This window comes from Lipotes vexillifer, unplaced genomic scaffold (genome assembly GCF_000442215.2).
Source record: "Lipotes vexillifer unplaced genomic scaffold, Lipotes_vexillifer_v1.1 scaffold1208, whole genome shotgun sequence".
Taxonomy (NCBI): domain Eukaryota; kingdom Metazoa; phylum Chordata; class Mammalia; order Artiodactyla; family Lipotidae; genus Lipotes; species Lipotes vexillifer.
In genome coordinates, this window is record NW_006799247.1 from 1224095 (window position 1) to 1247305 (window position 23211).

The 23211-nt window shown below is 37.2% G+C and overlaps 1 protein-coding gene across 1 annotated transcript in view; it reads left to right on the forward strand.

Moving 5' to 3' along the window:
- The window catches only part of TLL1 (tolloid like 1), a 271395-nt gene extending 249513 nt beyond the window's left edge, over window positions 1–21882 (forward strand). The window contains exons 19-21 of the mRNA XM_007471538.1: window positions 14291–14504; window positions 20358–20608; window positions 21748–21882. Coding sequence (XP_007471600.1) covers window positions 14291–14504; window positions 20358–20608; window positions 21748–21882 — 600 coding nt within the window. The remainder of the gene's footprint in view (window positions 1–14290; window positions 14505–20357; window positions 20609–21747) is intronic.
- The last annotated feature ends 1329 nt before the right edge of the window (window positions 21883–23211 follow it).

Genomic DNA, 23211 nt, shown 5'->3' on the forward strand with positions numbered 1-23211 from the left:
TGATTTTGGAGCTTTAATCCGCTGCTTCTGAGGCTGCTGGGAGAGATTTCCCTTTCTCTTCTTTGTTCGCACAGCTCCTGGGGCTCAGCTTTGGATTTGGACCCGCGTCTTCGTGTAGGTCACCTGAGGGCGTCTGTTTTTCACTCAGACAGGATGGGGTTAAAGGAGCAGCTGATTCAGGGGCTCTGGCTCACTCAGGCTGAGGGGAAGGAGGGGTACAGATGTGGGGTGAGCCTGTGGTGGCAGAGGCCGGCGTGACGTTGCACCAGCCTGATGCTCGCTGTGCATTCTCCTGGGGAAGTTGTCCCTGGATCACGGCACCCTGGCAGTGGCAGGATGCACAGACTCCCGGGAGGGGTGGTGTGGATAGTGACCTGTGCTCACACACAGGCTTCTTGGTGGCTGCAGTAGCATCCTTAGCGTCTCATGCCCATCTCTGGGGTCCGCGCTGATAGCCCCTGCTCGCACCCATCTCTGGAACTCTTTTAAGAAGCGCTCTTAATCCCCTCTCCTCGTGCACCAGGAAACAAAGAGGCAAGAAAAAGTCTCTTGCCTCTTAGGCAGGTCCCGAGTTTTGCCCGGACTCTCTTCTGGCTAGCTGTGGCGCACTTGCCCCCTTCAGGCTGTGTTCACACCACTAACCTCTGTCCTCTCCCTGCACTCCGACCGAAGTCTGAGCCTCAGCCATCAGCCCCCGCCTGCCCCAGCGGGTGAGCAGACAAGTCTCTCAGGCTGATGAGTGCTGGTTGGCACTGATCCTCCGTGCGGGAATCTCTCTGCTTTGCCCTCCCTGTGGCTGCACTCTCCTCTGCGGTTCCGAAGCTCCCCCCTCCACCACCCGCAGTCTCCGCCTGCATAGGGACTTCCTAGTGTGTGGAAACCTTTCCTCCTTCACAGCTCCCTCCCACTGGTGCAGGTCCCATCCCTATTCTTTTGTCTCTGTTTTTTTCTTTTTTATTTTGCCCTACCCAGGTACGTGGGGAATTTCTTGCCTTTTGGGAGGTCTGAGGTCTTCTGCCAGCGTTCAGTAGGTGTTCTATAGGAGCAGTTCCACGTGTATATTTCTGATGTATCTTGTGGCGAGTAAGGTGATCTCCGCATCTTACTCTTCCGCCATCTTCTCAAGACCCCCTTTTTGTCATTTTAATTACAATGTGTTGGAGTGTTTGGTGTGTTCCTCTTTGGATTAATCCTATATGTGGCTCTGCACTTCCTGGACTTGAATGACTGTTTCATTTCCCATGTTAGGGAAGTTTTCAGCTATTATGTCTTAAAATTCATTATCAGACCCATTCTCTTCTCCTTCTGAGACTGTAATGCAAATATTAGTACACTTGATGTTGTTCCAGGGGTCTCTTAAACTGTCCTCATTTCTTTTCATTCTTTTTTCTTTTCTCTGTTCATCCTCAGTGATTTCCACTACTCTGTCTTCCAGCATGCTGATCTGTTTCTCTATCAATTAGTCTACACTTTTTTCCTTCTAGTGTATTTTTCATTTCAGTTATAATATTTTTCATCTCTGTTTGGTTGTTCTAACTCCTTGTTTAAACCTTCTAACCTCGTTTTTTGCATCATTCTCCTCCCAAGTTCTTTGATTATCTTTACAATCACTACCTTGAACCCTAGATTGCCTAGATCCACTTCATTTAGTTCTTCTGGGGTTTTTATTTTGTTCCTTCATGGAACATGTTCCTCTGTCACTTCAGTTTGCCTAAGTTGCTGTTTTTATTTTTATTTTTATGTATCTAGTAGGTTGATTACGTTTCCTCATCTTGGAGAAGGGGACTTTTGCAGATGCCCTATGTGTTCCAGCAGTGTGCTCCCTTCTTGTCACCCAAGCTCTATGCTCTAGGAGTTCTCTCTATTAGGCCTGCATGGGTCCTTCAGTTGTGGCAGGCTGACTATGTGGGTAGACTATTAGGCTTGGTTGGCCCCTGGTCTGGTTGGTTGCTTGGACCTGCCTTGTGTGGAGGCTGCCAGCTGCTGGTTGGTGGGGCCTGATCACAAGGCATCTAGCTGCAGAACCCCGGGGGGCCCCAAGACTAGTGCTGGCTCACTAATGGGAAGAGTTAGGGTACATAAGACTCCGGGACTGTTGTCCACACACTAGTGGGTGAAACCAAGTCCTGGTGTTAGTGCTGAACTACTGGAAGGCAGAATCAGGTTCTGGAGTCTGGTTATAGGGCCCAGGAGTCCCAGAGCTGATATAAGATCACTAGTGGGAGGGGTGGGGGCAGTTCCTGAAACACAGGTGGGTACTGGGTCTGGAGTGTTCTGGAGTTTGTGTTGGCCTGCTACTGGGCAGAGTTAGGGCCCAGCTTGTCCCAGGGCAGGGTCTGGCCTGCTGTGGGCAGGTTAAGTTCACAGGTTATGGGATTGTGGTTTTCTTACATTTGTTTTCTGCTCCCTGGTGGGTGAGGCTGATCCAGAGGCTACTGCAGGCTTCCTGGGGGACACCACTAGGGCCCAGGGGATTCTGAAGCTGGTGCCTTCTCACTAGTGTGTAGAGCTGGGTCCTGACCATCTACTGGGCAGGGCTGTGTCCAATGGGCTGTGGGCTCAGGAGGTCTTTAGGCAGCCTGTCTGTTGCTGGGTGAGGCCAGTCAATGCACAAATGAATGGGCATGGTTGTGTTCCAGTAAATGTTTAATTACAAAAAAGCAGGCTTCAAGCCAGATTTCCTCTATGGGACTTAGTTTCTTGACTGAGCTAATAAAGTTATGGATAAAAGAGTTTGAAATCATTCAGTTATAAGTGTTTGTCCTCATTTCTCCTGAGGATCAGAGGGTGAAAATATTTGGCCTTACTTTCTATGGCAGGCAGAATAATGTTCCCCATTCCCCAAATGACCTTGTCCTAGTCCCCAGAAAAGTGTGTTGTATTGAGTCACTAAGTATGTGTTAATTTGCTAGAGCAGCAATAGGAAACTAATATATTTGCCTTGTTTTTAGAGTGTGTATGTGTGTGTGTGTGTGTGTGTGTGTGTGTGTGTTTAATCATGAGATGATAAATGTATGGTAACAATTTTAAAGTAAAAGAAACCTTGGTTGAAAGATATTCGGAAAAATTCTTCCTACTAGAAGAGGGATAAAGTTCTGAATGAATAAAGGGATAAAGTTCTATCATTCCTGGCTTCACCCTGTCTTGGTTCTGAGAGGCTCAACTGATCATTAAATTTCTGGTATTTTTTCATATTCTGAATTATTCTTCATTAAAAACAAAATAAAACAAATGAAACAGAAATAAAGTTCTAGGCATAAGAGCACACAACAATAGGCTAATACAGTTATGTCATTTTTATTTTATTTATCATATCCTAAAGCTTTGCTAAGTTATATAGTTGTAATTCACAGCTTCATATATGGGATATTTGGAAAACAAAACACCCACAAGTGTTATATAATTCTCCACCATAAATCCATTATAAGTATATTTGATCACTGTTATAGAGTATTCATGGGAAAGAAAGGTCTTTTGAATCAGAAGGCTGGGGTTTATATTCCACTGTGCCTTTTCTTTCCAGTGACCTCCAATCCTTCCAACATCTTGCGGGAAACCAAATGATAGTTCTCACCGAAGGGAGGAAAAGGTGAAGGATGGTTAGAATTCGGGAGCTCTGAATTTCATCTGACAACAGCTCACATTGTATCAGTCTCTTTAATTCTCTTAGTTTAAATCTTACCTAGATTTATTTCCACATTAAACATTATCATTTTATTATGTTGTCTCTTGTGAATGTATCTTGTCCCTTGTAAATGTGACTTTGAATGGCCTTATCCTTTAGCCAGTGCCTGTATTTTCAGTAAAAGTACCTCTACAGATGTTCATATGAGGGAGCTGCATATGGAAGCTTGGCTGGTGGCCAGGAAGGTAGATTAGGCTTGCTTGGATGTTCCAGAAACACACAGTTATTCTTTCCAGAGCTTAAAATGAAAGTTCAATTTTATTCCTTTTGAATGAAACTCCTTAAATGCATTAGAATTTCTTACTAGGACTTACTGTTATTCACTCTTTTTGGCCTTCCTAAAACCTGGATTATGAACCTTTAAATCATAGAAATATAATCATGGAGTGAATAAGGTTGAAATGTTTGAATACCAAACTGTCTGTAAAGTCTGAGTGTAAACGCTTAAGAAAAAATATTTAAAAGTCCCCCAAAAAGAAGGTAGTGTTTCAACAGAAATAAGACTTCCTTACAGCTCCACACATCAGCTTTTCTCTTCTGTCTCCATTGTAAAGTTGAAGGACTTTGGGGGAATATTTTTTGGGAATCTAAGTGTCTTCTAGGGAGACATTTCTGTGCCATTGGTTCCTGGTGGCTGGAAATTTTCACATTCTGCCTCATTTAAACATATAGATTCATGGCTCAGGATGTGTGATAGAATAAAGTAATAAATTATGTATCTCACGTTATATATGGGGACTCTAAAAACTGTTTTTAAAAATTTTCTATTTTCCCATGGACTCATATAATACCATTCTATGGCCTAGAAATATTTTATATTAAGGCAAAGTCACTATATATGGAGGGGACTCTACGTGGATGTCTCTATGAAATTACAGGGTCGATTTATGAGATGTGAATTTGTCACATTTTGCTTGTGTGTGGTGGAGCATTTGGTTAAGCTGACTTCTGGAAAAGGACCAAAATGACCACCCAATCGTTGCAGCTGACCTAACAATCTGCTACTTATTCCAAAAAGAAAATTCAACAGTACTTTAATGAATGAGAGTTATTTGCATCGTTGAGAATGTGTCAGCTAAAAAAGCTTTGCCTAATCTGACTCTTATAGAGTCAGTCTGATTCCATTAGTAATTAGTAATTTGATAAAAAGCTGGAGCCAATTGACTCCAGACCAGGTGTCAGCATGCCCCCAGCCCACTAGTTCAATGCCACCTTGTGTTGTATTGCTCTGCTCTGTAAAATATGTTATGATTTACTCCAGAAATCCTGCATTTATTTCATTAGAGAATGAAGTAGCCACTTAGTTATCTCATTCACTTAGTTTTCAATGGGCCAATCAATGGACTGAACATGTGAGGTCTGTAAATTCTGATCCCATTTTTAACTTTTACTTAAAGGATAAGCTTTAGAATGCCATAACCCCCATCATTCTTAAATTTTTCTCTTGTACACAGTAGGTTTCTCTCCTTATATTTATAGATGAATGGTTCTAAAGCCCATTCAAAAGAGACAATTACTCAGCATGCAACAGTTTTCAGATATTGTTATATTTCTTTTTAAACAATATTTATCTTATTATTTAGAAGCTTGGTTGCATACTTAGCTAAAAAAAAAAAACTCTTGTTGCAGTTAAGCTGATTTTCTCTTATTGCTTTTTTAACAGTTACAAACTGATATTAAGACTGTTTATGTGTACACAAAGATAATAGAAGCTGACTGAGTACCATCTTATAAGAGGCAGATAACCAGAAGTTTTGGTTTGCCATGTCTACGTTGTTTCCATTCATAGGATTGGTCATAAACTGGGTTTAGGTAATTAGGTAGATGAATGGACAGCCTTATACAGACATCCAGCCAACAATCCACTCAGTGTCTTCTATAGTCCATGCACTGTGTGTCTACTCTGCTTCCTTCTCTGCCACTAGATTACAGAGATTAATAAGTGACAAACCATTTGGTGATGCTGTACTTTGAATGTTGTGCTTCAGATTAAATGAAATCTGCTAAACTCTCCTTGTTCACTGTATTTTTCTGCACTGTGTTTCTTTCCAGTGAGATTCTTTGCGCTGTATTTAATCTTTTTGAACTAGCCATAGTCATTGGTTGAATGAAGTAAATATTCCTTTTTACTCATAATAATTATAGCAAATAGTGATTCACTAATGCTTATTGGTTAACATATTTTTAACATCTTTATTGGAGTATAATTGCTTTACAATGGTGTGTTAGTTTTTGTTTTATAAAAAAGTGAATCAGTTATACATATACATATGTTCCCATATCTCTTCCCTCGTGCATCTCCCTCGCTACAACCCTCCCTATCCCACCCCTCTAGGTGGTCACAAAGCACCGAACTGATCTCCCTGTGATATGCAGCTGCTTCCCACTAGCTATCTACTTTACATTTGATAGTGCATATATGTCCATGCCACTCTCTCACTTTGTCACAGCTTACCCTTCCCCCACCTCATATCCTGAACTCCATTCTCTAGTAGGTCTGTATCTTTACTCCCGTATTATCCCTAGGTTCTTCAGGACATTTTTTTTCTTATATTCCATATATATGTGTTAGCATACGGTATTTGTCTTTCTCTTGCTGACTTACTTCACTCTGTATGACAGACTCTAGGTCCATCCACCTCACTACAAATAACTCAATTTAATTTCTTTTTATGGCTGAGTAATATTCCATTGTATATATGTGCCCATCTTCTTTATCCATTCATCTGATGATGGGCACTTAGGTTGTTTCCATCACAGGGCTATTGTAAATAGAGCTGAAATGAATATTTTGGTACATGACTCTTTCTGAATTATGGTTTTCTCAGGGCATATGCCCAGTAGTGGGATTGCTGGGTCATATGGTAGTTCTATTTGTAGTTTTTTAAGGAACCTCCATACTGTTCTCCATAGTGGCTGTACCAATTCACATTCCCACACAGCAGTGCAAGAGTGTTCCCTTTTCTCCACACCCTCTCCAGCATTTATTTTTTCTAGACTTTTCAATGATGGCCATTCTGACTGGTGTGAGATAATATCTCATTGTAGTTTTGATTTGCATTTCTCTAATGATTAACAACGTTGAGCATTCTTTCATGTGTCTGTTGGCAATCTGTATATCTTTGGAGAAATGTCTATTTAGGTCTTCTGCCCATTTTTGGATTGGGTTGTTTGCTTTTTTTATTATTGAGCTGCATGAGCTGCTTGTAAATTTTGGAGATTAACCCTTTGTCAGTTGCTTCATTTGCAAATATTTTCTCCCATTCTGAGGGTTTTCTTTTGGTCCTGTTTTTTGTTTCCCTTGCTATGCAAAAGCTTTCAAATTTCATTAGGTCCCATTTATTTTTGTTTTTATTTCCATTTCTCAACGAGGTGGGTCAAAAAGGATCTTCCTGTGATTTATGTCATCGAGTGTTCTGCCTATGTTTTCCTCTAAGACTTTGATAATTTCTGGCCTTAAATTTAGGTCTTTAATCCATTTTAAGCTTGTTTTTGTGTATGGAGTTACAGAGTGATCTAATCTCATACTTTAACATGTACCTGTCCAGTTTACCCAGCACCACTTATTGAAGAGGCTGTCCTTTCTCCACTGTACATTCCTGCCTCCTTAATCAAAGATAAGGTGAACATATGTGTGTGGGTTTATCTCTGGGCTTTCTATCTAGTTCCATTGATCTATGTTTTTGTTTTTGTGCCAATACCATACTGTCTTGATTACTGTAGCTTTGTAGTATAGTCTGAAGTCACAGAGACTGTTTCCTCCATCTCTGTTTTTCGTTCTCAAGATTGATTTGGCTCTTTGGGGTCTTTTGTGTTTCCATACAAATTGTGAAATTTTTTGTTCTAGTTCTGTGAAAAATGCCAGTGGTAGTTTCATAGGGATTGCATTGAATCTGTAGATTGATTTGGGTAGTAGAGTCATTTTCACAATGTTGATTCTTCCAATACAAGAACATGGTATATCTCTCCATCTATTTGTATCATCTTTAATTTCTTTCATCAGTGTCTTATAATTTTCTGCACACAGTTGTTTTGTCTCCTTAGGTAGGTTTATTCCAAGATATTTTATTCTTTATGTTGCAATGGTAAATGGGAGTGTTTTCTTAATTTCACTTTCAGATTTTTCATCATTAGTATATAGGAATGCCAGAGATTTCTGTGCATTAATTTTGTTTCTTGCTACTTTACCAAAGTCATTGATTAGCTCTAGTAGTTTTCTGGTAGCATCTTTAGGATTCTCTATGTATACTATCATGTCATCTGCAAACAGTGGCAGCTTTATTTCTTCTTTTCCGATTTGGATTCCATTTATTTCCTTTTCTTCTCTGATTGCTGTGGCTAAAACTTCCAAATCTATGTTGAATAAGAGTTGTAAGAGTGGGCAACCTTGTCTTGTTCCTGATCTTAGTGGAAATGTTTTCAGTTTTTCACCATTAAGGATGATGTTGGCTGTGGGTTTGTAATATATGGACTTGATTATGTTGAGAAAAATTCCCTCTGTGCCTCCTTTCTGCAGGGTTTTTATCATAAATCGGTGTTGAATTTGTCAAAAGCTTTCTCTGCATCTATTGAGATGATCATATGGTTTTTCTCCTTCAATTTGTTAATATGGTGTTTCATGTTGATTGATTTGCGTATATTGAAGAATCCTTGCATTCTTGGAATAAACCCGACTTGATCATGGTGTGTGATCCTTTTAATTTGCTGTTGGATTCTGTTTACCAGTATTTTGTTGAGGATTTTTGCGTCTATTTTCATCAGTGATATTGGCCTCTAGTTTTCTTGCTTTGTGACATCTTTGCCTGGTTTTGGTAGCAGGGTGATGGTGGCCTCGTAGAATGAGTTTGGAAGTGTTTCTCCCTCTGCTATATTTTGGAGGAGTTTGAGAAGGTAAGTGTTAGCTCTTCTCTAAATGTTTTATAGAATTTGCCTGTGAAGCCATCTGGTCCTGGCCTTTTCTTTGTTGGAAGATTTTTAATCACAGTTTCAACTTCAGTGCTTGTGATTGGTCTGTTCATATTTTCTATGTCTTCCTGATTCAGTCTTGACAGGTTATGCATTTCTTAGAATTTGTCCATTTTTTCTAGGTTTTCCATTTCTTTGGCATAGAGTTGCTTGTAGTAATCTCTCATGATCTTTTGTATTTCTGCAGTGTCACTTGTTACTTGTCCTTTTTCATTTCTAATTTTATTGGTTTGAATCTTCTCCCTCTTTTTCTTGATGAGTCTGGCTAATGGTTTATCAATTTTGTTTATCTTCTCAAAGGACCAGCTTTTAGTTTTATTGATCTTTGTTATCATTTCCTTCATTTCTTTTTCATTTATTTCTGATCTGATCTTTATGAGTTCTTTCCTTCTGCTGACTTTGGGTTTTTTTTGTTCTTCTTTCTCTAATTGCTTTAGGTGCAAGGTTAAGTTGTTTATTCGAGATGTTTCCTGTTTCTTAAGGTAGGATTGTATTGCTATAAACTTCCCTCTTAGACCTGCTTTTGCTGCATCCCATAGGTTTTGGGTTGTCGTGTCTCCATTGTCATTTGTTTCTAGGTATTTTTTGATTTCCTCTTTGATTTCTTCAGTGATCACTTCACTATTAAGTAGTGTATTGTTTAGCCTCCGTGTGTTTGTATTTTTTACAGATTTTTTTCCTGTAATTGATATCTAGTCTCATAGCGTTATGTTCGGAAAAGATACTTGATACAATTTCAATTTTCTTACATTTACCATGGCTTGATTTGTGACCCAAGATATGATTTATCCTGGAGAATGTCCCATTAGCAGTTGAGAAAAATGTGTATTCTCTTGTTTTTGGATGGAATATCCTATAAATATCAAATAAGTCCATCTTGTTTAATGAATCATTTAAAGCTTGTGTTTCCTTATTTATTTTCATTTTGGAGGTCCTGTCCATTGTTAACCAATGGGGTGTTAAAGTCCCCTACTATGAATGTGTTACTGTCGATTTCCCCTATTATGGCTGTTAGTATTTGCCTTATGTATTGAGGTGCTTCTATATTGGGTGCATAAATATTTACAATTGTTATATCTTCTTCTTGGATCTATCGCTTGATCATTATTTAGTGTCCTTCTTAGTCTCTTCTAATAGTCTTTATTTTAAAGTCGATTTTGTCTGATATGAGAATTGCTACTCCAGCTTTCTTCTGCTTTCCATTTGCATGGTATATCTTTTTCCATCCCGTCACTTTCAGTCTGTATGTGTCCCTAGGTCTGAAGTGGGTGTCTTGTAGACAGCATATATATGGTCTTGTTTTTGTATTTATTGAGCCAGTCCATGTCTTTTTGTGGGAGCATTTAATCCATTTACATTTAAGGTAATTATCAATATGTTTGTTCCTATTCCCATTTCCTTAATTGTTTTGGGTTTGTTATTGTAGGTGTTTTCCTTCTCTTGTGTTTCTTGCCTAGAGAAGTTCCTTTAGAATTTGTTGTATAGCTAGTTTGGTGGTTCTGAACTCTCTCAGCTTTTTCTTGTCTGTAAAGGTTTTAATTTCTCCATCAAATCTGAATGAGATCCTTGTTGGGTAGAGTAATCTTGGTTTCAGGTTTTTCTGCTTCATCACTTTAAATATGTCCTGGCACTCCCTTCTGGTTTGCAGAGTTTCTGTTGAAAGATCAGCTGTTAACCTTATGGGGATTCCCTGGTGTGTTATTTGTATTTTTTCACTTGCTGCTTTTGATATTTGTTCTTTGTATTTAATTTTTGAAGTTTGATTAATATGTGTCTTGGCATGTTTCTCCTTTATTTATCCTGTATGGGACTCTCTGTGCTTCCTGGACTTTATTAAATATTTCCTTTCCCATATTAGGGAAGTTTTCAACTATAATCTCTTCAAAGATTTTCTCAGTCCCTTTCTTTTTCTCTTCTTCTTCTGGGACCCTTATTATTTGAATATTGGTACGTTTAATGTTGTCCCAGAGGTCTCTGAAACTGTCCTCAGTTCTTTTCATTCTTCTTTCTTTATTCTTCTCTGCAGTAGTGATTTGCAGTATTTTATCTTCCAGGTCACCTATCCATTCTTCTGCCTCAGTTATTCTGCTATTGATCCCTTCTAGAGTAGTTTTAATTTCATTTATTGTGTTGTTCATTATTGCTTGTTTCCTCTTTAGTTCTTCTAGGTCCTTGTTAAGTGTTTCTTGCATTTTCTCTATTCTATTTCCAAGATTTTGGATCATCTTTACTATCATTATTCTGAATTCTTTTTCAGGTAGACTGCCTATTTCCTCTTCATGTGTTAGGTCTGGTGATTTTTTGCCTTGCTCCTTCATCTGCTGTGTGTTTTTCTGTCTTTTCATTTTGCTTATCTTACTGTGTTTGTGCAGGGTGGAGGTTCATAGTTCCCATTGTTTTTGATGTCTGTCCCCAGTGGCTAAGGTTGGTTCAGTGGGTTGTGTAGGCTTCCTGGTAGAGGGGACTAGTTCCTGTGTTCTGGTGGATGAGGATGGTTCTTGTCCTTCTGGTGGGCAGCTCCACCTCTGGTGGTGTGTTTTGGGGTGTCTGTGGCCTTATTTTGATTTTAGGCAGCCTCTCTGTAATGGGTGGGGTTGTGTTCCTGTCTTGCTAGTTGTTTGGCATAGGGTATCTAGCACTGTAGCTTGCTGGTCGTTGAATGAAGCTGGGTCTTGGTGTTGAGATGGAGATCTCTGGGGGATTTTTGCCATTTGATATTATGTGGAGCTGGGAGGTCTCTTGTGTACCAGTGTCCTGAAGTTGGCTTTCCCACCTCAGTGGCACAGCCCTGATGCCTGGCTGGAGCACCAAGAGCCTTTCATCCACATGGCTCAGAATAAAAGGGGGACAATGTAGAAAGAAAGAAAGAAAGAAAGAAAGAATAAAGAAAGAGAATAAAATAAAATAAAAAAGTAAGATAAAATAAAATAAATTTATTAAAATTAAAAATAATTATAAGAAAAAATGTTTTTTTAAGTAAAATAAAAAGCAGATGAACAGAATCCTAGGACAAATTGTGAAAGCAAAGCTATACAGACAAAATCTCACACAGAATCATACCCATACGCACTCACTAAAAGAGGAAAAGGGGAAAAAATAATATATCTTGCTTCCAAAGTCCACCTCCTCTATTTTGGGTGATTCATTGTCTGTTCAGGTATTCCACCAATGCAGGGTACATCAAGTTGATTTTGGAGATTTAATCCGCTGCTCCTGAGGCTGCTGGGAGAAAGTTCCCTTTCTCTTCTTTGTTTGCACAGCTCCTGGGGTTCAGCTTTGGATTTGGCCCCGCCTCTGCGTGTAGGTCACCTGAGGGCGTCTGTTGTTCGCTCAGACAGGACAGGGTTAAAGTAGCAGCTGATTCGGGGGCTCTGGCTCACTCAGGCCAGGGGGAGGGAGAGGTACGGATGTGGGGAGAACCTGAAGCGGCAGAGGCCGGCATGACGTTGCAGCAGCCTGAGGCGCACCATGTCTTCTCCTGGGGAAGTTGTCCCTGGATCGCGGGACCCTGGCAGTGGCGGGCTACACAGGCTCCAATGAGGGGAGGTGTGGAGAGTGACCTGTGCTTGCACACAGGCTTCTTGGTGGCAGCAGCAGCGGCCTCAGCATCTTATGCCCGTCTCTGGGGTCCACGCTGATAGCCGCAGATTACGCCCGTCTCTGGGGCTCCCTTTAGCTGCACTCTTAATCCCCTCTCCTCGTGCACCAGGAAACAAAGAAGGAAGAAAAAGTCTCTTGCTTCTTAGGCAGGTGCAGAGTTTTTCCCGGACTCCCTCCCGGCTAACTGTGGCGCACTAGCCCCCTTTAGGCTGTGTTCACACTGCCAGTCCTCTCCCTGCGATCTGACCGAAGCCCAAGCCTCAGCTCCCAGCCCCGCCCGCCCGGGCGGGTGAGCAGACAAGCCTCTCGGGCTGGTGAGTGCTGGTCGGCACCGATTCTCTGTGCGGGAATATCTCCGCTTTACTCTCCGCACCCCTGTGGCTGCGCTCTCCTCCATGGCTCCGAAGCTCCCCCCTCCGCCACCCGCAGTCTCCGCCAGTGAAGGGACTTCATAGTGTGTGGAAACCTTTCCTCCTTCCCAGCTCCCTCCCACTGGTGCAGGTCCCGTCCCTATTCTTTTGTCTCTATTTATTCTTTTTTCTTTTGCCCATCCAGGTACATGGGGAGTTTCTTGCCTTTTGGGACGTCTGAGGTCTTCTTCCAGCGTTCAGTGGGTGTTCTGTAGGAGTTGTTCCACATGTAGATGTATTTCTGATGTATCTGTGGGGAGGAAGGTGATCTCCACGTCTTACTCTTCTGCCATCTTCCCCCTCACGTCCAGTTATGACATTTTAATTTATATTTTTAAGTAGGGCACAGCGGAATGGGACATGAGAGATCAGCCCTCTTCCTTTTCTTTTGTGTCTTCAATCTTTTCTCCTACTCCCTAATTAATATAAATTGCTTCCTTCATTTCTTCCCTTACTCCTCTAAAGTCAGAAGTGAGAGCAGATGGTAGTGTGGTTGGAATAGATAAATGTGATCAGCAGTGAGGGAGAACCTGTTTTAGTCACTTTTTTCTTTCAAAAATACAAAATGTATGCGTTAAATTGAGAATTATAATCACTTCACAAAACTGCATTAAAGAAAACATTTATGTAGAAAGTTTATGTACAAATATTTTATGCTGTAGGGATTGTAGCAAAATTAATACATTTTCAAGCATATTTTATTTTTCCTCCAATTTATTTTACTTTTTTTTTAGCTTTGCTCTATAGGCTTAAGTAGGAGTGATGGTTTATTTCTTAAATGTATGATGGTTTTTATGAGGAATGGAAAAAGCCTTAATTGGCAATGGCAAATAACCTAGAATCCCTGGAATTATTAATAGTTTGGACAATTATTATTTTCAGTCAGTCTCAATTAAACTTTCCATTGTTATATTTAATGTGTTAAATATTTAATAAACTTTTGTTTTAAGAATTTTCTACACATAAAAAAAATACTAAACTTTGCAAGACTCCAAATATTAAAATAAATGTATCATCTCTCTGAACAGTCAACTAAAAATAATCTAGCTTAAAGTCATATTAGTATTTTCTAATAATATGGGTTGTAAGATCTAAATAAAGAAATGTATAAGAAAAATCCCTTTGTGTTCTGTATTCTATTAAGATTTACTACATTTAATTTCTGTGAAAATAATTACTTGTTTAATTATTTTATGGGGTTTTCTTTTTAGTTTAAGTGCTCAATGGTATGATGATGTTCAGTAGTTTATGATCATTAACACCAGAAGGAATCATTTTTTAAATATAATTGTTTAAAATTTTCTGATGCATTAAGTATAAATTCAGAATAAAATATCATTTGTTATTATAATCTGTCTAAATTCTGGAGTAGACTTAGTTGCAATAGTCAAATAGTACAATAGAATTTCACGTGAAGTTATTACATTGTTTTCCTCATTATAAAGTCTTCCTAGAGACTTTATATTCTATTGATTTCACACCCCTTTCAATAATGTGCTAGATGGATTGAATCATTTGCACGGCCTGGACATATTATTGTTCTGTATTTCAGCTCCAAAGAAAAGAACCCATTTTGAGTGATATGTGGCTTTTTAATTTTTTTCCCCTTTCTTTCTTTCTTTTTTAATAGATCTTTAGTGATTTTGAGATTGAGCAGCATCAAGAATGTGCTTATGATCATTTGGAAGTATTTGATGGAGAAACGGAAAAATCACCAATTCTTGGACGACTGTGTGGGAACAAGATACCAGAGCCCCTTGTGGCTACTGGAAATAAAATGTTTGTTCGGTTTGTTTCTGATGCATCTGTTCAAAGAAAAGGCTTTCAAGCCACACATTCTACAGGTCAGTAATTTAGGGGATGCTTCTCTTTTCTGAGTAAGATCCAAGTGTCTCTTCTAGTGTGTGCAGGGGATCTATAACAGGATTATAAATGAACCAGAAGAAGTCTCACTGAAGCATTGTGTGAAATATTTGAGAACCACATATCATCCTAACTAAATATCTTTGTAGCTGTTGAACTAATTAAAAGAAACACAATAGTTTGATCTGGTTCATGTTCAGTGTGGTATGATCAAGAAGAACTATCTCTAAATATTTTTGTAGTGTATTCCATGTTAACTTTAGCAGTTTGATTTATATGTTATATTTAACAGATAGAAATCTATAGCTTGGAATTCAAACATTTTGTTTTTACTAAAATCCTACTTGTTTAGCTTTCACATTAATATATTTTTGTAAACCAAATTTGGAATATAACTCTCTGTTTTACAGAGTTTTATTTTTTCCCTTTTATTTGGTAGGCAACACAATCTTTTCCCTAATCCTAATCCCTAATTTGACTCACAGATTCCAGCTGTAATGGAAGTCTTTAAGAAATAAAATACAATTCAGAAAACTATGGAAAATTTTAAGCAAAAATGTCAAATAACTTTTTTATAATTTGGATCAAATTTATAATATATTCCATAAATGTCCAGTAAATATCATTTTTTAATTCAGCTTAAAAACAAACAAACAAAAAAAATATTTACTGAAATCATTTAGCTTATACTGACACCTAGTGGCAGTTCTAATGCCAAAACTATTGAGACACAAATCTATCTTGGTGTAAAATGCAGTATAATAGGCTACAAGTTCATCAATGAAACAATTTTAGTGCAGTAATTTTTGTCATGTTTTCCTGATTATTGTTTTCTCCTTTTATTTTGCTTTTATTTTAGAAAACATAACTTTATTCCATTGTCCAGTATTATTTTCCACTCTAGTATATTCCGTTATGAGCATTAGATTTATATTGAAGTCTATTTGTGAGAAAGTGGATATTGTCTGATTCATGCTAGTAATGACTGGACTCATAAATAATACAAAGTAATTATTTCTCATGATTAATATAAATATTCTGGTTTGAGAAAAACCTTTCATGGATTAAAATTTTCATACTAATGAAGAATTTTTTTATACACTTGACGTTTGCTCTTTAAATATTTTCCTGATAACTTGTCACACATTGAAGGAATGGAAAAAATGGAGTCCTATGACTTGATCAATATTTTTCTGAAGCACAGAGTTAATGGCACAATTTTTAAAATAATCGTGGCTGTCACAGGTTCTAAGAATGGAGTGTAAAAGTATGTTATCAAAACTCTTGAAATAGCTGATACACTGTTTTTAAATTACTTACCTATAAATTCCTCTGTCTTATTTCATAAAAACCTACTTTTATAGTTTCTCTTTTCATCTTTACCTTTACCTTAAATCTCAAGTTTTCTTGCAGCTATATAACTCCATGACTCCTTAATTTTCACAGCCTCTGCTCTGGACCCATTTCAGTGTTTGTATTACCATTTAGAATCCACTGTTAGGATCTAGTTATCTTATCATAGAGATCATATATTGAAATCCAATTGTATATATAGCATACACTTGATATTTCAGGCACATACATATACTTAATATAAATTACATACATTGAGCTCTCAAAAGAGCTATATGATGTATGAATTATTATCTTTATCTTCAGATAAAGAAATTTAAAATCTGAAGGATTAATTAATTTGCAAAGACTTCTAAAATTATATCAAAGCCTGGATTTTATCCTAATTCTGTTTCCAATACTCATACACTTTCTACTATGGTATATTTTCTCTTAACATAAACATTTTGGATCAGGAAGAAAGCAAATACAAAACTGGATCACTGTTAATTGAAACAATAGAGACTGAATGCTTCCTTATTTGTCTTAATCAAGCCTTCTGTCCTAACTATCCAACTGAATAGGCTCATTTTTTCTCCCTGTTCAGTTCAAATACCCACGTGATCAGGCTCAATCATAATTTGTAGGCAAAACATGATTCGGTCCTGTCATCTCAGAAATGAGGATTTTGAGACTAAGACTCAAATGAAACTGAAGTAGCACAAAAAATAACACTCAGAATTAGAGTCATAGCCTCCCAACTCCTCCTCGGTTGTGCTAGTCAAAATTTTTGGCATTACCTGTTTGTTTGTTTGCTTGTCTATTTTACATGTAAATTTTTGCTCTCACTTAACCAGCTGTCTTTGAATTTTCTGGGTAGATTTTATTTACACTGTTACTTTCAAGTAGCCATACATGCTGAAATATTCTTATGTACTGCTTACTATTTATTTCTTTTGAAAGCTTTCTCTTTAACAAGTTTATTCCACAGTCTTTCATGAAATATTTATTTGATACCTGCTTTGAATAGACACTGTAAAGTATTAGTAATTCATAGCAAAAAATTAGGAATTTTGTGGTAACTTATGAGAAAACAGAAGGAATTCCTGCCTTTTGACAGCTATAGTCTGATAAGTTAAACTTATGATTTTCAGTCAGTTTTTACCACCAAGACAGCCAAGTCCAGTACCACATCTGTCAATTTCTGCTAAATGTATAAAGTATTTATTCATTATTTAATGTTTTCTAGAATACATGTAACTTTTATTAAGGGGCCCTGAAGTATACATTTTAATTTGCTTGAGTAAATTTATATTTCTATATACAATTTTAATTTTATCCACAAGGAAAGCTTATAATACTACAAATTTTGAAATTAGGTGAAGAGAAATATTAATATTGCTTTATAGCTATTTTTTTTACAAGTAATACTATCCAACTCAATGGGAAATGGACTTTATTGGAAAAAGTCCCTTTTTCCTCTAAAGGTAGGTCCAAATACTAAAAGTCCAAATTAATTTTACTCAGGTAACAAATGGTGTTAGGCCAGCCTTAGATAAACTATTGAAGAAAAAAACTCAGTAAAAAAAAAATAACGTATATATTCACTCAGAGGATAAGGCTATAATACAGAAAAAGAGGGGGAGTGTGGAGAGAAAATATTTTAAAACATGGCATGTCAAGTAAGACTTTATTCTGCAGCAGAAAGCATCATCCTAATTTAAAAATCAAATAATATATTATTAGGCTCCTTAGAAATTATTTTGATAGAACTTAAATTATAGTGCCTACTAAAAGCATTTATTGCTCAAATTATAGGCCCTCACAGGGATTTAACACTTTACCAGGAAATGAACAGAAGTCTTTCCAAATTAAAACGAGGGCCACCCTTTCTGAAACATTTTAAGTCACTCTTAATTGTAGTTTAAGTCATTTGTTTTGAGTATTGTCATTTTCCAGAAGTTTTCAATAAAATCAAATAATGATGCCTCACATTTCAGATTCACAAAGGCTTTGTGAAATCTCTTTTTGTTTAAATACTTCATTTCCTTCTTGATTTCTGTTCTGATCTGGGGTTGACAGAGAATGGTCTCCTCTGGATCCTGATTTGTTTTGCTACTTTGTTTCTCTGAAGTAGGCACACAGAAGTCAGTGCTTCTCCCACAGTCCACCCCTTCCTGGGTTGTGGAATAAAAGTAATACAAGTGCTGACAGTTGTAAACAAAACAAATCACTGAATTATATCAAACTTTGAGAATAAGTCAAATTTTTAAAATATCTGTAAATGAGATTACACTGGTTTATACATTTATATATTGAATTCAGAAATACTTTCACAAAATATTTTACTGGCCTTCAAAAATATAATCCTTCCTTTCTGAAAACAGGTTAATAGTGCTTTAAATTGTTTTTCAATTTTTCTGGCTTTTCTGTTCATGCTTGAGTGGATCTCTAGGAGTATAGATGGTGGCATTTAGATATTCTGACTAGAAAATAATAACAAAATGATAATTGTGTATACTTATATGGCTTTTTCTATGTGCAAGGTATCCTTCAATGATTTTACATATATTAGCCCATCACTCTTCATCTAGACCCTATCATTTGAGTACTATGTATGATCCCCACTTTAGGAATGAAGTGGGGGACAAAATCCCACAGCTGATGAAGCATAGAGCTCAGATTTGTACCCAGACCCGTTAGCTGTGGAGTTCTGTCACAGGGAGAGGACAATAATTCTTGGAATTACTGGAATAAGAGAAGCACCGTGGTGGGAAAGGAAGGATGCTTGCCTTCCAGTCTGTGACACTTAAGAGATGATTCCCAAGACTGATCAGATTTGCAGCTTTCCAGAGTGGTTCTAAGCACATGTGTTTCTTCACATGTTTACACTTGTAATTGTGGCACCTACATCAATAGATTGTGCAAGACACCCCACCTACCATCTGGAAGACAAAGGGACATCACTTAACATGATGGGGAAGCCATTCTCATGATTGAAACCCTAGTTGGAAGTTCTTTCGTATGTTAGTCGCACAGAGGTCTCTGAATGTGCAGTTATCTGTGAAAATGCCCATAGTTTTGGTTGAGCCTACTTGTATTCAGACATATCTAGATGGGGTTCCATCCTGGGAATTCAGAAATATTTTGTTACTTAAAATCACCAAACCACAATGTGGGTAAATTATATACAAATCTCAAAAGTCTAAGAATTTTAGCTGTCCTAATTCACTTTCACTGGGTGCTGCCAAGGACAATCTGGTCACAGATGACCACACCAGGGTTACAATTGTGTTTTGATAACCAGAGGCTTAGCTGTCCAAATCTTCCACATTGGATTTTTGGGTTTGTTCCCTCCCAACTCATACCAGTTTTGTTGGGACTTTCCTGGTTTTAGTACTGAAATTACTGTTTCCCAGGAACCTCTCAGTCATTGGCAAATAAGGGCAGAAAGAAACTCTACTTTCTCCTGACACTTTTCATATCCCTTTCTTTTTCTCCCTACCCCCAGCCATATGTTTGTATGTGTACTTGGTTGGAGGAGACATTGTAGACTTCCTCTACAATTTATTCTCTAGTCATTGTAAAATCTGGGGCCTCAGACTACAAAGAGTTCCTGAGAAAATTTTGAAAATTTGTATTCTCTAAATTACACTAACTGTAAATTTTATGCAGGCTTATATATTTCTTTGGTATATTTACCTCTAATTACAAAAGTAGTAACTGGTAAAGCCTATATTTATTAATATCTCTCTGAAAAAGCCATAAAAAGAGCATTTTAAATTCCTTTGTTTATTAAAATAACAAGATATAACTGACAAGGTTCTGGAACTAGAAAAATAACTACAATTAATGATGTGTGTATGCTTTTCCCAACCAAGTTAGATAAATATTTCTACCTAAGTAAAGTAATACTGGTCTATATATTCTACGCAGAGAGTTCTATATGACACATATACACATACAGGAGTTTTATATATTTTGTTGATCTTTAAGTTATTTCTTATTCCTTTGGATTCTGGGTTCTTAAATTATTAAGATTAAACTCAAATTAACACACTGACCTTTTTTCCATGAAAACAGTTATTTAAGACTGAAAACATGAGATAGAACAATAAAAAAATGCATTGAGAGTTACTATATGGCAGGTACCGTTTTAAGTGATTTTTGTGTGTTAATTAAATCCTCAAAACCCACTAAGATTGGTACTATTATTATCATCTGCACTTTACTCTTGACCACTTTACCCTATGGATCAGAGAAGTGATGTCACTTATCCAAAGTCACTGAGCTAGTAGGTAAGGAGCTGAAATTCCAACCCCACAGTCTCTTTAGGGCCTATAACTGTACCCACTATGCCGTCTGAATCTTCAAATATAGGGAACATAACTGATGGTGGAAATGAATACAGAAATTAGAGAGTGGTTAGACTATATTAAAAGAGAAATTTGAATTGTTAAAGTTCATTGAGCTCAATTATTTCATTTTTCTTTCCTGGGCAGAGTGTGGTGGCAGACTGAAAGTGGAATCAAAACCCAGAGATCTGTACTCACATGCTCAGTTTGGTGATAACAACTATCCAGGACAAGTTGACTGTGAATGGCTGTTAGTGTCAGAACGGGGCTCTCGACTCGAATTATCCTTCCAGATTTTTGAAGTGGAAGAAGAAGCCGACTGTGGCTATGACTATGTTGAGCTCTTTGACGGTCTCGATTCAACAGCAGTGGGGCTTGGTCGATTCTGTGGATCAGGGGTAAATACAGTAAAAGCAGGATACCATAGACATGATAAAAATGCCTATAAATTGGTGATTGATATGTGTAACATATGCAAATCAGCAGTGCTTTTACAAAATGGCTTGACAAGTTATAACATGCCTCTTCTTCCCTTACTTCTCCATCTCTAATGAATTTGCTCAATAATATTGAACAAGACAGATGAATTCAATAGCTATAATTTCTTGTTACTGTCCACATCCTTTTTTAATTCATGTTTTTATTGTGCAATAAATATTTAAATGTTTAATTATCTAAAAGCAATATGCCTAAATACACACCTTTGACAATTTTGTAAGCTTCATAAATTAAAGCATAAAGCAAAAAGAATATGTACATCATTGGCATTCCTCTCTCAACAATATATTTGATAAGTGACAGTATCTACCATTGATGTGGGGGTTTGGCCGGTACTATTGAATGTTGCTCCATTGCAGTGGGCACAGGACGGAGTACAAAACATAGGTCAGAGGTTGTCAACATGAGAAATAAGAAACAGGAAAGCTTAAGGTTTTCTCAATGCTTTTCCCCCACGATTCACTGCATTAATATCAAATGTTCTTCTGAATACATATTTTGTTCTGAAGATATTAGTCCCATTTTTCAAATGTCTACCAGTGACTATTTCTTAAATAATATTGAACTCCTGTCCAAATAGCTACAGAAATGAAACAAAAATTATTCTTAGTACTTAGATTATTAAAGCAAGAAGGAATGGACGATTTGGATTCTGGAAGTGGCTCTGCCTCAGAGAACCTTCTGAAATAGATTTAATGTCCCTTTATCCTCTGTGAACCTCACTTTAATTACTTGTAAATCAAAGGAAATTGGCTTAAAATTTTGGGAAAAAACACCAAGTTCCAGAACTTGGAAATAGACTTAATTATGTTCAAAGCTCAGCTATATCACTGATCAGGCTTGTGATCTTGAGTATGTCATCTGTTCTCTGAAACTCAAGTTTTCTCATCTGTATAATAAAGTCACTCTTATCCACTTTTCAATGTTGTTGGGAGGTTTAAATTATATACCAAAAAAATTCCCAAACATGAATTACATTGAAGAAAAAATAATTCATTCTTGTTGTTTGTTTATTTGTTTTGTTTGTTTTTGTCTTCAGCCACCAGAAGAGATCTATTCAATTGGTGATACAGTTTTAATTCATTTTCACACTGATGACACAATCAGCAAGAAAGGATTTCATATAAGATACAAAAGCATCAGATATCCAGATACCACGCATACCAAAAATTAACACCATAAACTCCACCAAAACATAAAGGAATGGGCATAATGGAAAGAAGATGTATTTCTTTTTTAAATGAAGATTTTAGCACAAAGTTTTATATAATGAGTTTGAGCAGAAGAAAACTGCAAGACCAGAATTATCTTTGTACTAAAAGAGAAGTTTCCAGCTAACCCTGATCAACATTACCAAGATATCTGAACTTCATTCTTGACAGTATAAATATAAATAAAGTTGGTGAAAGGGGATCTCATGCTTCAAAGAAGACTTCACAATCCTTTGTTCACAGCTCACCATAGCTGCTTCACAATTCAGACAGTCCCATTCAGGGTCTGTGACCCTGCAGAGTGTCCTTTTTGACAATTTTTCAATATATGGGAAAAGTAAAATGACCTCGCAGGTCATAAACTGGAACACCCTCTCCTTGTGTCTTAGGATAATTGCTTTGACTTTGGATCTTGAAGACAGTGTAAACCAGACCCATATAAGTTGTTGTGAAGTGGGAGTCTCTTGAGGGTGGTTTATACTTTAAATGTGGGTATGACCAATGCTTGGAAACTGGAATATTTCAGCTTCATTATTTTCACTTGCAGGCTAAAGTTACCTCTTTGAAACATAAATGATCTCAAGACCACTTCTTTTTTGTGACGTTCTGACAAGTTTGAAATGTCAATACTGTCTATCATTGCAGTTAACTCTAGAAATCATTTTTTTAAGTGCTGGAAAATGCCCAGTTGAATGGTAAACTCAGTTCTTTCAGTGAAAGTGCTGTCTTTTCATACCAAATTCAAGAAGTCTTGTGATGTCTTATGAACTTGATGAGACAATTCCCAACAGGTGTGAACAAGATTCTTCTAAGCAACTGCCTGGATGGTTCATACTCAAGTTCCACTGCTGCTATTGTCTTTCTTTTGTTGTTGATCTGTTGTAGTTGTTAATGTTGATGTTGTCATGGTTAATGTATTTTTTTTTAATGAAATGAAATGAAGTGGAAGTAGGCCTTGTTAGAATTGAAAGATCTCTTTCTTTCTCTTCCTAGAAATCAGTTTTTTTTAATGCAGTATTGAAAAAAAAATGATTTGTTTCTGAAAGACTTTCCATGGTGCTATTCCATAAACATTTTTTTAAACAAAGTTTTTGACCTTTGAGCCAACCACATGTAGACTATGAATGTCTCTGTCTGGCTGGTAGCACTTGAAGACTAAAGACTTAATATATCAAGAGTATATCATTGCAAGGGCAACACTTGTCCTGTGGAACAACTGCTTATATTGCCTTAGAATTCTTTCACATGATCGAGCAGATCCTCCTAAGAGACAAAACTTTTGAGAAGTTTAA